Below are 14,567 nucleotides of genomic sequence, written 5' to 3' on the forward strand. Positions count from 1 at the left end.
ATTTTAAATCAATAAACGATAGCAATGATTTGTTTATTTTTTTATTCCTTTACGTATCTCGTTCCTACCCGAAATATTCGAAGTTTCAATTTTGTTTTTTATTTATAACTAGCCTACCCAGCCCGCTTCGCCGGGCTAGATTTTGCTTTATTTTATTTTAACAATAAACTTACATCATTAAATTTTTAATTTAAGTCTCATAATATATTAAATCATTTTTTTCTCTCCGTATTCATTCTCTTCTATTCTCTTCTCGAGCGGGTGAAGCGGGTGAAGATCATTATCTACACCCATGTACACCCAACAATAGAATATCATCATAGTAAATAAAAGCTGTATTTGACAGTTTGACAGTTCAAAAATAGGAGTGCTCCGATCGTCACCAAACTTTACAGGATTACTCGCCAGGTCAATCCGGAGATTCCCTGAAAGTTTCATTGAAATCGGTACAGCCGTTTCGGAGCCTATACGGAACATACCCACACACTTACTCTTTTATATATATAGATACCTAATAATTGATGGAACAAGCAAATGCATGCTGAATTAGATGAATCAAGAATCTGACCAATACCGAATAAAGGGTAAGGAACACTCCTACAAAAACCACCACGTGTCTGAGGCGTAAGTGATAGCCTTATATGCGCATACACCGCTAACAATTCCCACAACAGACAGACAGGAATGTTATTTGGCGGCAGAAATAAGGATGATGGTATTACTCCATTGGACGAGCTCTACATGTCCAGCTTCTACATGCAACTCGCTTGATGTCGTCTTTGGACCTAGTCTGCTAACATAACACAACACAACATATTTTCTATAACTTTACTGTATTTTCCATCATTGGAGATGTAAAAAATTAAAATGTGGAAAAATTACTCCTGTGTGCCAAATGTGTTATTCGATTGCTTGAAAGTTAACTACGATTTATTTGGTATCGAAACAGCGCCATCTAGTGACAGTACGGTTTTCTAGTATTGTAACTCCTTCGATACCATATAAATAGTAGCTCACTTTCACCATCGTCATTTCCCCGATGTCGTCGAGCCCTGGGGCTCTTCTCATGGCTAGCTGTCGCGCTCGCCCCACTCCCCCGGGAACGCCGTAGCCACCCCTCAGGTGGTTAGCCTCAGGAAAATTAGACAGATTACTGACGTAGAAACAGCAAGACTTGTTTACTTCGCGTACTTTCATAGTGTGATGTCTTACGGGATCTTATTATGGGGAAAAGCTGCTGATATTGAAACTATATTCATATTGCAGAAAAGAGCTGTACGGTCAATATATAAACTTAAATCACGTGAATCCCTCCGTGAAAAATTTAAAGAAATTGGTATACTTACGGTAGCCTCACAATACATTTATAACAATATAGTATTTGTAAGACAACATATTAGTCTTTATAAACAAAAAGTGGATATAAACAGTCGACTTACAAGAAATGGTCATAAATTAGTGACATCTGCATATCGTCTGCGAAAGGTGCAGAAGTCATTTGTGGGATTGAGTATACGCTTTTATAATTTTTTTGATTTGATTCCTAAGGTAATTTTGGACCTACCAATCCATAAGTTTAAAGAATGTGTTAAAACACATTTATTAAAGCGAGGTTATTATACAATTGATGAGTTTCTTAATGACAAGGTTGCTTGGAAGCATCCGGCTCCGCTTTCATCTCTCACAAGATAGAAAAATGAATGTTAAAATATAAAATGTAAATTTTTGATGTTGGAAAAGAGCAACTGCTGAGTTTCTTGCCGGCTTCTTCTCGGTAGAATCTGCCTTCCGAACCGGTGGTAGAGTCACTACACACGGACAGACTTGACGTTTCAAAAGTGCTTGTATTAGGCCTACTTGAAATAAATGAATTTTGAATTTTTTTGAGTTTTCCTTTCTTTCTTTCCTACTTATAGTCCAGCACAGTGGCGTGCACATGGTCTTCAGCCAGGGTATGCATAAAGCAGATATATAGAATAAAATAGAAATATTTCCCTCCAATTCGAGCTATATAAGACAATTTGGGTATGCAGTGCTTTTGTGCGTGTATGAAATGCACGCCACTGGTCCAGCATTAGGTAGAAAAACTTATACTTGGCACTATTTTTAGTTTGACTTGGCACTCAGTTTGACCAACCGAAGTACCGCCTTGGGACCCTAACGTAAATCGGGCGATCTTGCTACGTGTGATGTTACTACTATAAATAACTATGCTCCTAACATGTAGGCTCGTTACCCACTTAGACAGCAGCATCACTTAGGAACTTTAAGCTGGGGTCAGACAAACCATACAATTATTATCCATTTTTTTTCATTCACTTACCTATGAGCACTTGAATGCAATCTAACCTAGTGCAAATTTACAGTCTAAGAAGAAAACACAAAACCTGGAAGTGGTACGGTAAATAAACCCATGCCGCAACCGGTTTTTATACTTACCTATAGCATTATACTGGAATCCTTCGATATAGTATTATAAATACTATCATCCCAAATAGTTTGAAAGTATGGCTTTCTTGTGTTGGAGAACGTGGGGATAGGGCTTGAATAATACTAGGTATTTTTAATTTTTTACATTTGACATAATATAATCGAGCAGAGTTTCCCCCCTACAACTACTTGATACAGAATTAATGCGGATGGACACTTGCCGCTAACCACCTGAGGGGTTACTACGGCGTCACCGGGGGAGTGGGGCGAGCGCGTAAGCTCGCCATGAGAAGAGCCCCAGGGCTCGACGACAACGGGGGGAATTGCTTGAGAAGGTAATGCTTCTACTTTTATGCGGCTTAGGTACTGTGGCGATTCGCCTTTATATTTTATGAGAGTAGCAACATTATTGTCTATGGTTAGAGAAACTGTTAACGGTTGATTAGAATATAAGGTTGAAACTTAGCTAAGAACAAAAAGATGTAAAACTTATAAAGTAAATGTGTTTTGTATTTACAATAAACAGTTATTACTTAATATATCAAATAGGATTGTTATTTGGTGTTCCCCAATCCTATAATGGTGACCCCGACGTGATTGTCGTCGTTATGAAACTTTTTACCAGTAATAGTTCGTTACCATTTTATCCCTGGACAAAAATTATGGTGTTAGTAAAACGTAAATTATTCAAGACGCGTATTCCTTTTTGATGACCCGTTTTCCTCGTGCCTACTAACTGACCCTACGTACCTACCAAGTGCTACAGGGGCGATCTCTCGGGTGTCCTACCCTGAGAGTATTCTACGGTTTTCTTCGATGTGGTGTTTGCATGCAGGCTGCATGCCCTTACAACGAAGATGACAGTGTGACAGTGCCAGGTACCAAATGTGAGGAGGGACTGTTCAAGGTATTTATGGTGGAAGTGTTTTTCTTGAACTAACAGGTACATATTTACCCAGTGAAACATAAACCTAACAGTAACTATTACCTAGTGAGGTAAACGAACAATTTTTAATTATTATGACTACCTAATTAATATACTAAAAAAAAAAAACATTTTTCTTGTAAATAGTTATACCTAACCATACTTAATTATAATTTTCTGTTTCTACTTTTTATTAGTAAAACGGTTTAATTAACCATTTTGCCTCTATTTAACTAAATTAATAGGTATTTGGTCTATTGTGTGTGTTATTATGTATAATTTTAGGAATTTATAGTTTTGTTTCTCCGGCTTAGCATTAAGTTCAACATTTTATTTTCTCTACTTAATAACTCTATTTCTAATTAATTTTACAATGCATGTAGGGTATTTGGCTGATTAATACACTGTAAACTAGTTTAACATTTTAAATTTAAGGTACATTGAGCAATTTTACTAAGGGGGTACCGCAGGAACATATTGTTTGTTGCCATGTTTTGCCCAATGTTTTTGCTCAGTTTTAATTATCTTTAATTTTTTTATTTGGATGTTAAGGTATAAGGTGTTTCTAATGCTACTTTACCTATTCTAAGGTAATAATTAAAAAAAAAGAAAACAGCCTACCACTATTTAAAAAAAATAAAAAAAATGTTTTAATTGCAACTAGGAGCTTGCTTTATTAACAATTATTATTATTTTTATTTTTTTTTCTCTGCTTGCTGCTCAGAGTCTTGTCTGTTTGTTTATCCTGTATATATACTTTGTCTGTTTGTGTATACATAATGGCTGAAGAGCAGTTACATAGCAAAATACAGGACTTGCAAAGACAATTAATGGAATTGCAGTCTTTGCCTCAGACGGGTACTGTAAATGGTATAACAGTTAAGTTACCCACATTTTGGCGAGAAAAACCAGTGATATGGTTTGCGCAGGCTGAAGCCCAATTTGAGATTGCAGGCATAAAACAGGATTCCACCAAATATGGATACGTCCTCTCCATGCTTGATGAAAGGATGGCTGAAGATGTTGAGGATATAATTGAGAGTCCTCCTGCGGATAATAAATATGACCACCTAAAGAGAGAGCTCATTGCTCGCTTCTCTGTATCAAAGGAGCAAAGAGTACGCGAACTCCTGAATAATGTTCAATTAGGTGATAGGAAACCTTCGGCATTCCTTCGTCATTTGCGCTCTCTTGCTGGCTCGTCAAATAATGATGAGGGCATTATAAGAGAGTTGTGGATGCGTAGGTTGCCCCAAGAAGTGCAGAGGATCTTGATGGCCCAACGGGATTTACCTTTAGATAAGGTAGCTGAGATTGCAGACACCATTGTTGAGGCACCAGCATCCTCCTGTTTTCCCTCCTCCTCCGTAAATGCAGTTGTTTCACATACAGATGTGCAACTATTACGGCAGCAAATGGATGAGCTTACAAAAAAAATGGTCGAGTTTACAAGACAGCCAAGGTCGTCCTCTCGTTCTCGCCCGCAACGACAACAGTCTTCTTCTCGCTCTGGTTCCCAACTGTGCTGGTATCACAAGAAATTTGGCAGTAAAGCCTCAAAGTGCATCAGCCCTTGTGACTGGAAACCAGAGTCGGGAAACGACCAACGCAATCGGTAGAGGCGGCTGCGGATTGTGACCTTATTTCACGCCGTCTGTTTGTCACGGATTGTCAGACCAAGGTAAAATTTTTGATTGATACTGGCTCTGATCTGTGTTGTTTTCCTCAAAGTTTACTAAAGGCACCCGTTGAACAGACCGATTTTGACGTACGTGCGGCGAATGGTACTACAATTAAGACCTATGGTACCATATGCCTTTGTTTGAATCTGGGCTTGCGCAGAGATTTTAAATGGAATTTTGTTGTGGCTGATGTGGGTACGCCTATCATCGGTGCTGATTTTTTGGCTCATTACCATCTGTTACCAGACTGCCACAAAAGCAAATTGATTGATGCCACCACAAACATTTTCACAAAGGCCACTATCGCAAACATTGCCCAACTTAGCGTCAAAACCATTATTTCAGGAGATTCACCCTTCTTCGAAATATTAAGGGAATTTCCTGAGATAACGCGTCCACCGGGTATGCACAGGGAGATTAAACATACCACTGTACATCATATCTTGACATCCGAGGGTCCACCAGTAGCATGCCGTCCACGTAGACTTGCAGCCCAGAAGTTACAAGCTGCCAAGAAAGAATTCGAGGACATGGTTAGCTGTGGTTCGGCGCGCCCCTCAAATAGTCCTTGGTCCTCGCCATTACACATGGCTAAAAAGGGGCAAAAAGGGCTTTCGGCCATGTGGGGACTACCGCGCATTAAACGCCCGCACTATCCCCGATCGATACCCTGTTCGTCATATTGGGGACTTTAGTCAGGATTTGGCTGGTTCTACGGTATTTAGCACTGTGGACCTGGTCAAGGCATACCAGCAAATTCCTGTTCATCAGGATGACATATCTAAAACAGCAATAATTACACCATTTGGGTTATTTGAGTTCCCCTTTATGACGTTCGGTCTTCGAAACGCGGGACAAACCTTTCAGAGGTTTATTGATGAGGTAGTACGAGGCCTCCCCTTCTGTTTTCCCTACGTGGATGACATCCTGGTGTTTTCTCATACTCGCGAAGAGCATGTTGAACACCTGCGCATCCTTTTCAAGAAGTTATCTGAATATGGGGTCGTTATTAACTCATCCAAATGCGTGTTTGGCTCCGAGGAGGTGACATTTTTAGGTCATCGGATTTCCAAATACGGAACTTGCCCACCACCGGAGAGAATTGAAGCTCTGCGGGATTTCCCTTTACCGAAAACGGTTGAAGGCCTCCGCAGGTCCCTCGGCATGGTAAATTTTTACCGTCGATTTCTCCCGAAGGCAGCTGAATTACAAGCTCCGCTGGTTAACGTGTTAGCGGATTCTCAGCTCAAAGGCGCAAAACCTGTTCCTTGGACACCCGAAACAGAATTGGCATTCCAAAAATGTAAAGAACATCTGGTTAACATCACTCTTCTAGCTCATCCTAACAATACAGCTCCACTAGGTTTATTTACCGATGCTTCCTCGACTCACGTCGGTGCTTGTCTCCAACAAAGTGTCGAGGATGATTGGCAGCCGCTCGCGTTTTTTAGCAAGAAGCTCACCGAGCGGAAGTCTGCATGGCCTGCCTATTATCGAGAGCTGCTTGCGGTCTATGAGGCTGTTCAACATTTTCGACATGTTTTGGAGGCCCAGCATGTGACAATTTATACAGATCACAAACCACTGATTTATGCTTTTACGCAACGCAGGGAGAAATTGCCACCCCCGCAGTTAAACCAACTTACATTTATTTCGCAGTTCACTACAGATATTCTTCATGTTAGCGGTAAAGATAACGTAGTAGCAGACACAATGTCGCGCGTTGAGGCAATACATTTAGAGGAAGATTTCGCTGCCCTCGCAAAAGAGCAGGAGAATGACCTCGAGCTTCTGGAAGCGAAAACAAATTCTTCTCTTAAACTTGAGAAGGTGGTTATTCCAGGCACGGAGTTGAAAATTTTTTGCGACGTGTCAACTGGGAAACCGCGTCCTTACTTGACCCCTTCGTTTCGTCGGGCTTATTTTAATAAACTACATAATCTCAGCCACGCAGGCGCGCGAACTACTGCGCGATTGGTGACTGATCGTTTTGTCTGGCCTAGCATGCAGAAGGATTGCCGCAATTGGGCCCGTTCATGTACAGCTTGCCAGCGTAGCAAAATAACCCGACACACGTCCGCTCCTATAGGGGATTTCGACAGCCCGACTAAGAGATTCCGACATATCCACATCGATATAATTGGTCCTCTCCCTCCCAGCAAAGGATTCCAATATTGTTTGACTGCTGTGGACCGGTTTACGAGATGGCCTGAGGCCTGGCCAATGGTGGGTATAACCGCGGAAGGGGTTGCAGATACATTTTTCCGAGAATGGATTGCTCGGTTTGGTGTCCCTCAGGTCGTGACTACAGATCAGGGGCGACAATTTGAGTCTGGTTTGTTCCAATCTCTGATGCTGCTATGTTCCGCTAAACGGGTTCGCACCACGAGCTATCACCCGTGTGCGAATGGTTTAGTGGAGCGCATGCATCGCACTCTTAAAGCTGCTCTAATGTGTCATCAGGACACATGGTCCAACGCTTTACCGGTCGTGCTTCTTGGTATGCGCTCAGCTCTGAAAGAAGATATTCATGCTTCTGCTGCCGAATTAGTGTACGGGGAACCCTTGCGCCTACCTGGTGAGTTTATTGCTCCAGCGCCCAGTCCCAGTCCGAAAGAAGATCCATCTCGGTTTATAGCACAGCTTCGGCAGCATATGGCACGCTTGCGACCGGTGCCGATTTCAAGACACGGGCGGAGGTCTTCTTTTGTTTATAAGGACCTTGCCGATTCTTCTCACGTTTGGTTGCGAGACGATACAGTACGACCCTCCTTAAGGCCACCTTATAATGGTCCTTACAAAGTGCTCAACAGAACCGACAAAAATTATACTATATTGATAGGTAACAGAGAGGTTGTGGTAAGCATCGACCGCATAAAGCCAGCGTACATTTTACCGAACCCCTGTGCAGAGACAACAACTCCCGCCGTTGTAACCGAGGAAACTCCAATCTCGGCCGACGATGGGACACAGGCTAAGCCAAAACGATATACAACCCGCTCTGGCAGAAGCGTTAGATTTAAAACTCCTATTGACGTTTAAGATTGTTCTTATTATATTGTGCTAAACTTAATATTATAAGTTTTTTTTTTTTTTACTTTATGTTTGTTATAGGTTATGTTTGTAATTTGTTTTATTCTAGATTTATGCGTTTGTTTCTGTAGTTAAAATTTTACCAATTTTATTGTCTCCGTAGGGGGGTGCTGTGGCGATTCGCCTTTATATTTTATGAGAGTAGCAACATTATTGTCTATGGTTAGAGAAACTGTTAACGGTTGATTAGAAAATAAGGTTGAAACTTAGCTAAGAACAAAAAGATGTAAAACTTATAAAGTAAATGTGTTTTGTATTTACAATAAACAGTTATTACTTAATATATCAAATAGGATTGTTATTTGGTGTTCCCCAATCCTATAGGTACCATTTACAATGTTGACAACAAAATGAACCAATAATAATATTTTACGTTATTAGTTTCCGGTAAGTTATTTTACAAAATATATTGTTATTATTCTATTTGGAAACCATTAATATTTACACAAGTATTATTACGAATTATATAAAGAAAAATAGAACTATTAAAGCAATTCTATATTAATGAATCTTGTAGTGACGTCACAACATGTTTTAAATAGCGTAGCGTAGGTATTAGCCAGGGGGAGCAACCGCTAACACTTGTTAAAGGGGTTACGAGCGGAATCCAGACAAAAAAAGAAATATCATACACTAGTTGTTGCCCGCGGCATCGTCCGCGTTAATTACGCCGTGGGAAACGTTTTTTTTTCTGGGACTAAATCTATGCCTAAAATCAAGTTGATTGGTTGATTAGTTAGGTCATGAAGGAAGGACAGACAAGAAAACAAACAAACAAACGCACTTTCGCATTATCCAACACCAGTATATAATATAATATATATTTTAGTTCACTTTACACGTAAGCTAAATTAATACACAACTCTTCAACACCACCTCTCAGTTCCGAAATTCAAATCAAAGTGTTCTAAAAATATCGCGTTCTCCGCTCGGTCTCTCAAATCCCCTCCCCACTGCACCGACCCGAATGAATACCGAACAGACGACGCGAACTCAGACAAAATCCTCTTATTTTTAAAAGTCATTAATATACAAATCTTTTCAATCAAATTACTTACTAAATTATTTTAATATTACAATAACATCTTAATATATTTGAAACCAGACAAACTTAATTCTTTATTTAAAAATCATGACAATCTGTAAGAAATCAACATGTAAACTATACCGAATCCTAAAATACACTTTATATACAAACAAAACCTCGTTGGTAAAATAGTTAGCACTTTAGAAAACGGATCAAGACTACTGGTAGGGGTTCGATTCTTTAACTTTTCATGTCTTTGTATTTGTCTTTCTAATAGTCCCAGTAGTCAGTACCGGCCTGGAATTGGAAAATTGGCGGTATTCGGCCAAACATCTTGGAGAGCACGTAAACGTGCTCGTGATCATATTAATCAGATCTGCACGAAATCCTTTTTTGTCTCGGTAGTCACCAAATAAAGATAAGTATATCCATGTGTTTCTTCAAGCTAAGTATGAAAAACTATTATTAATTCACTTCTAATCCTTAGAAACCAAACTCTACTAGTACCTACCTATTTAACTAAGTACATACCTACTTCAGCACCGTCATCAGAACTTCATCACCAACTGCAACGGATAGTGATTTTGTTTATCAGGACGATTCCCCAAAACTGGATAGGCTTTTAGCTAGTGGGATTGGATGAAATAAGCTTTTAATACTTCCCCGGAGAAAAATATCCCTATCCCTACTAATATTATAAATGTCAATGTAAGTACTAATATTATAAATGTCAATGTAAGTTTGTTTGTTACGCTTTCACACAAAAACTACTAAACCGATCCTCATGAAACTTTGTACACATATTCTTGGAATTAAGCATTAAGTTCGGTTCCTTTGGGAGAGGGGATGAAATTGTTTGACGATTTTACACCATAACTCCGACAAATTAAAACCGATTTAAATTTTGCCCAAACCTTGTGTAGATCTGATGAATGTGGTTGGAGATAGAGGACAGAACTTCTCAGCGGACAGCAACAAACCCCTCATTTAAGGCTCAGCGATACTGAATACTTTAAATTTTTTTCGCACTACAACTAAATTGAATGCCACATCAAAAACAAAAATCTAACGCAGACGAAGTCGCGGGCAACAGCTAGTAAGGCTATAAATGTACCTTTATGAAATTGCATTTATTTTTTGCACGTGTTAGAATATAATTAAAGTAAAAACTTGATAATTATCATATTTAATTATGATTTATTGTAAAAGTAGATATAAAGTTAATATGAATATCCTTACATTAAGTATACGGACCATTGTTATTGGTCAACAGCCAATTAAGTCACTGTACTTGAAGAATAAATAAAGGTATATATTAATACCGCTGTTAATACACAACTGTCATTAGGTATACAGTTTTTTAATGGAAGGACATAATTTCGTTTAATAAAATAACATCATTCGTGCAACAAAAAATACTAGTCAATAAATATAACCTAAAATAAACTTTTTAAAACTAAATAAAATCTAAAACGTAATTACGTTGTTTATATTTAGAGTAAGTGAATTTAATGTAAAACCATTGTTTTTAAAGTCCTCATACAATGACGTTATTATATTGTCATTAGACAGTTTTGTCAATATACTTTAAAATTAAAGCTTTCCGGAAATGGGTATTAAGCCACTTAATAGTACAAGTTTTACAAAACAATAAAACTTGTATTATTTGAGCAGAGATGATGCACAGCATCTGTGAGAGTGCGTTCGTACTTCCCTTTTTGCTTTTACACCAATCAGAGCCAACTTTAACGTTTCAACCAATCAGGGCCTTGTTTGTCTTTGTTTATGTCACGTGATCACCGAGATGGTGGCGCTCGGCGCGCTTTCGTCATAGGAGTCTCTCACCAGGAGGCCTTATTGGGATGCTGTGCATCATCTCTGCTCAAATAATACAAGTTTTATTGTTTTGTAAAACTTGTACTATTATTCGGCATGTGATGATGCACAGCATCTGTGAGAGACCTGTCTATTAACTCCTGGTGATCACAAAACGACGCTATGTGAAGAGAATATAGAAACTATTAAATTAATTAATAACTGCAAAACAATAGCCAAATAGAAAAATTGTAAACTTATAATAGACTCTTCTAATAATTACAAAAATCACATAATCAAACAATTAGTAAAGCTGCCAAATAGTGACTAATGTTATAATTATTAAATCATACAGGCTCGAAATTTGTTACTAGATTAGATGTCTGGCTTATATTTGACCGGCCAACAATTGCTTTACAATAAAATTTCGCAAAGGTATTCTCTCTGCGCCAATTGCCACGAGAGAGAATGTCTTCAATAGGTAGGTTTTCATACCAATTCAAAGATGCTACAGCTGAGCGTACACTTCCGGGCGATGCCTGTATGTTGGCATCTTTTAGCACGGATCTTACCCAATTACCAATGACAGTTCTAGATGCTACACGAGTTTCACCTTTTACTGTAATAAACAAAGAATCGTGTTTTTGGCTTACCCGTCTGTGTTTGCTCAACTCCAACACTTTTTTGGTCCAATAAACGGGACATACATTTATGTTAGGATGTTTTAACAGTCTCCAACCTGATTGCCTATATGTTGCAGTGTCGGTTTTTGATCCAAACTCGGGATAAAATATGATTTGGTCACCGCTGTCTATGTAATGACCTGTTGAAACTTTTAAAAGCGTGAGATCATGAACGCGTCTGCCAGATGCAAGAACGCGTCTGCCAGATGCAAGTAATAAGATACAGGACAGTCTACGTGACGCTTCAAAGAAAGTTATTTTATTTGGAAGATTATTTTGCAACCAGGCAATCAGGTCGCTAGGGTCCCAAATCGGAGATTTCTCTGCCCTTGGACTTTGAAGAGAGATTGCCTTTAGCATATGTTTAACCAAGAAATGTGAACTTAAGTTTTCATTGTTCTTGGTTTGACCAAAAGTTGTCACGACCGATTTATGCAATAAGATAGTGGGATAGGCTAATCTTTCTTCAAGGAACAGGAAGGCTAAATATTTTGACAGTGTACTCCCATCAGGTGACTTATAGTCAAAACTATTTACTCTGCACCAATTGACCCAGCGTACCCAGGCTGGTTTGTAGGTTTTTAAGGTTGATTTTCTCCAACTTAGTTTTAACAAGTCCTTTTCAGATTGTGACCAGTGCTCGGTTTCGTGGCTCCAGCCCCAATTTTCCATACAAAAAGCTGCATTTCTTGTACACGTGGTGGGGCAAGACCGGTGATCTGATCTATTAAGACATGTTTCAGATCTGGTATTCTCAGTGGTCTGCGCAACGCTCGCCTGCGAAGGTCTGGAAGCCAAAACGCTCTGTTCCACATCGGAGCCACTACAAGGAATGTTCCTTGTGCTGAGTTCAGATGATGAAGTACCCGGGGTATCAAGCTCGGTGGCGGAAACACCCAAGCCAACTGATAATTCCATGTCCGACTGAAGGCGTTGCAAAATGTTGCTGATGAGTCTAGGTGATCCTTGCTGACATAATTCTCCACAACTTTCGTTTGTTTGGTGGCAAACAGATCGATTTGTGGCGTTCCGAACGTCTTGAATATTTTCCTCAGTGCTGGTTTTTTCAAGTGCCACTCCGATGCCTTTTTTCCCCGAGATAATCCGTCGGCGATATCGTTGAATCTGCCTGGCAGGTATTCGGCAGTGATCGATATGTTCCATCGGTCCAAGATCCCCATCAACTGGTAAGTTAGATTGAGAAGGGTTACCGATCTCGTTCCCCCCTCTTTCCTGATGTAAGACACTACCGTCCGATTGTCCGTTTGGAAAACAAGATGTTGGTTTTGAAGTCGATGCTTGTAATGACTCACTGCCGCTATTATGGCAAACATCTCCTTGCGGTTGCAATGCCAGTTTAGTTGTTCCGGCCGCCATTTGCCTGACGTCGTGAAATCGTCCATCTGCGCACCCCAACCGAAATCGGCCGCATCCGTGGTCAGGAAGTGAGACATTAGCTCCGGATGTAAGGTGTTCTTCACTTGAGGACCTTCTAGTATGTCGAACCACCATTGGAGATCCGCAACAACGGGTGGAGATATACTCACTGGTTGCAAAGGCGGAAGGAGGCTCAATGTACGTGCATGTAATTGTAGTTGGCGACAGTGTAACCGCCCCCTGGGAATGACAAAATTGGCGAAGTTCATCATTCCTAAAATAATTTGTGTGCTTTTTAGGGATAATTTCCTCTTGGTCAGGGCATGGCTCACACCGGTCTTGATAGATTGGACCTTTCTTGAAGGTAAGCTCTTGAAATTGAGACCTGTGTTCCACATTATTCCCAAGTACTCTATCTCTTGTGTGGGCTTTAAAACTGACTTTGTGTAGTTTATGGTCCATCCTAATGTTTCCAGCACCCTGATGGCTATCCTGGTCTGATCCTGAAGCTGACTCACCGATTGGTTGGCAAGAAGAAAATCGTCTAAGTATACGATTGCCCTTAATCCTCTGTTCCTTAGGATTTGCACGACCCAGTTGGTCAGAGTGGCGAAGTTTTTTGGAGCGCATGACAGCCCGAAGGGTAAACTTGTCATTTGTAGGACTTGTCCTTTGTAAAATAGTCGAAGGAACCGCCGATGACACTCCCTGATGCTTAGGTGGAAATACGCTGATGAGAGATCCAGTTTCACCATCCAGTCGTTTTTCTGAAGGAAATGAGGTACTTGATGGTGAGAAATCAGCCTGAACGGCTTGGGCACTATGTGTTCGTTGAGACGCTTCAGGTTGAAAATAGGTCTGTCCGATCCATCGCTCTTCTTGGTCAGAAACATTGTGGAAAAGAAGCTGGACCCCAACTTGTTCTGATCTGGGATCTCTAGAACACCCTGTGCCAATAGTATTTCTATTTGGTCTGTCATCTGCGGTGATTCCTGGGTTTCGAAGCGACGCAGGATCCGGGGGCACGATTGGACTAGGGTAGGTTTGGAGGTAAATGGCAGCCGCATTCCCATAATCATTTTGCCGCCTCTTCCTTTTGTGTTGTGGTCTTTAGCACGAAAGGACTGGCTAGGGGTGAAAGCGTCACGCGCTCCGCTCGACTTGGGGTTTGGCTTTTGATTTTTCTTACCGTCCCTATCAAATGCAAACCAAGGTCGGACCCATTTGTCCATGCCCCCCGTGTGTTGCACATACAAACGCAACTGATCTTCATCGAAAAGACATTTGCAACTCGGAGGTATCTTACGGAGACCCTCTCGCAAGTTTTTATTAGGCAACTCGTTCAAGATACGGTCACGACGTGTTTCAACATATTCAGCCCTTTTGCCGCACACTATCTGCATAATTTCTTCACTGTTTTTATGGAATTTCGAAGAAGGTTGAAAAAGATTAGATATTTTATCGAAAATATTTGCCGCGGTTAGCGACGTATCGGGCGCAGCGGCCCAGTCAACAAATTGCTGCAGATTTTGTTT

At 40.3% G+C, this 14,567-nt stretch overlaps 1 protein-coding gene across 1 annotated transcript; it reads left to right on the top strand.

Annotated features, from left to right (window-relative positions):
• The first annotated feature begins 4,099 nt into the window (after positions 1-4,099).
• On the top strand, positions 4,100-5,627 carry LOC120631531. The gene has a single exon (XM_039901153.1). The coding sequence runs from the start codon at positions 4,135-4,137 to the stop codon at positions 4,972-4,974; it is 840 nt and encodes a 279-aa protein (XP_039757087.1). The 5' UTR covers positions 4,100-4,134; the 3' UTR covers positions 4,975-5,627.
• The last annotated feature ends 8,940 nt before the right edge of the window (positions 5,628-14,567 follow it).

Source organism: Pararge aegeria, chromosome 18 (genome assembly GCF_905163445.1).
Source record: "Pararge aegeria chromosome 18, ilParAegt1.1, whole genome shotgun sequence".
Taxonomy (NCBI): Eukaryota; Metazoa; Arthropoda; class Insecta; order Lepidoptera; family Nymphalidae; genus Pararge; species Pararge aegeria.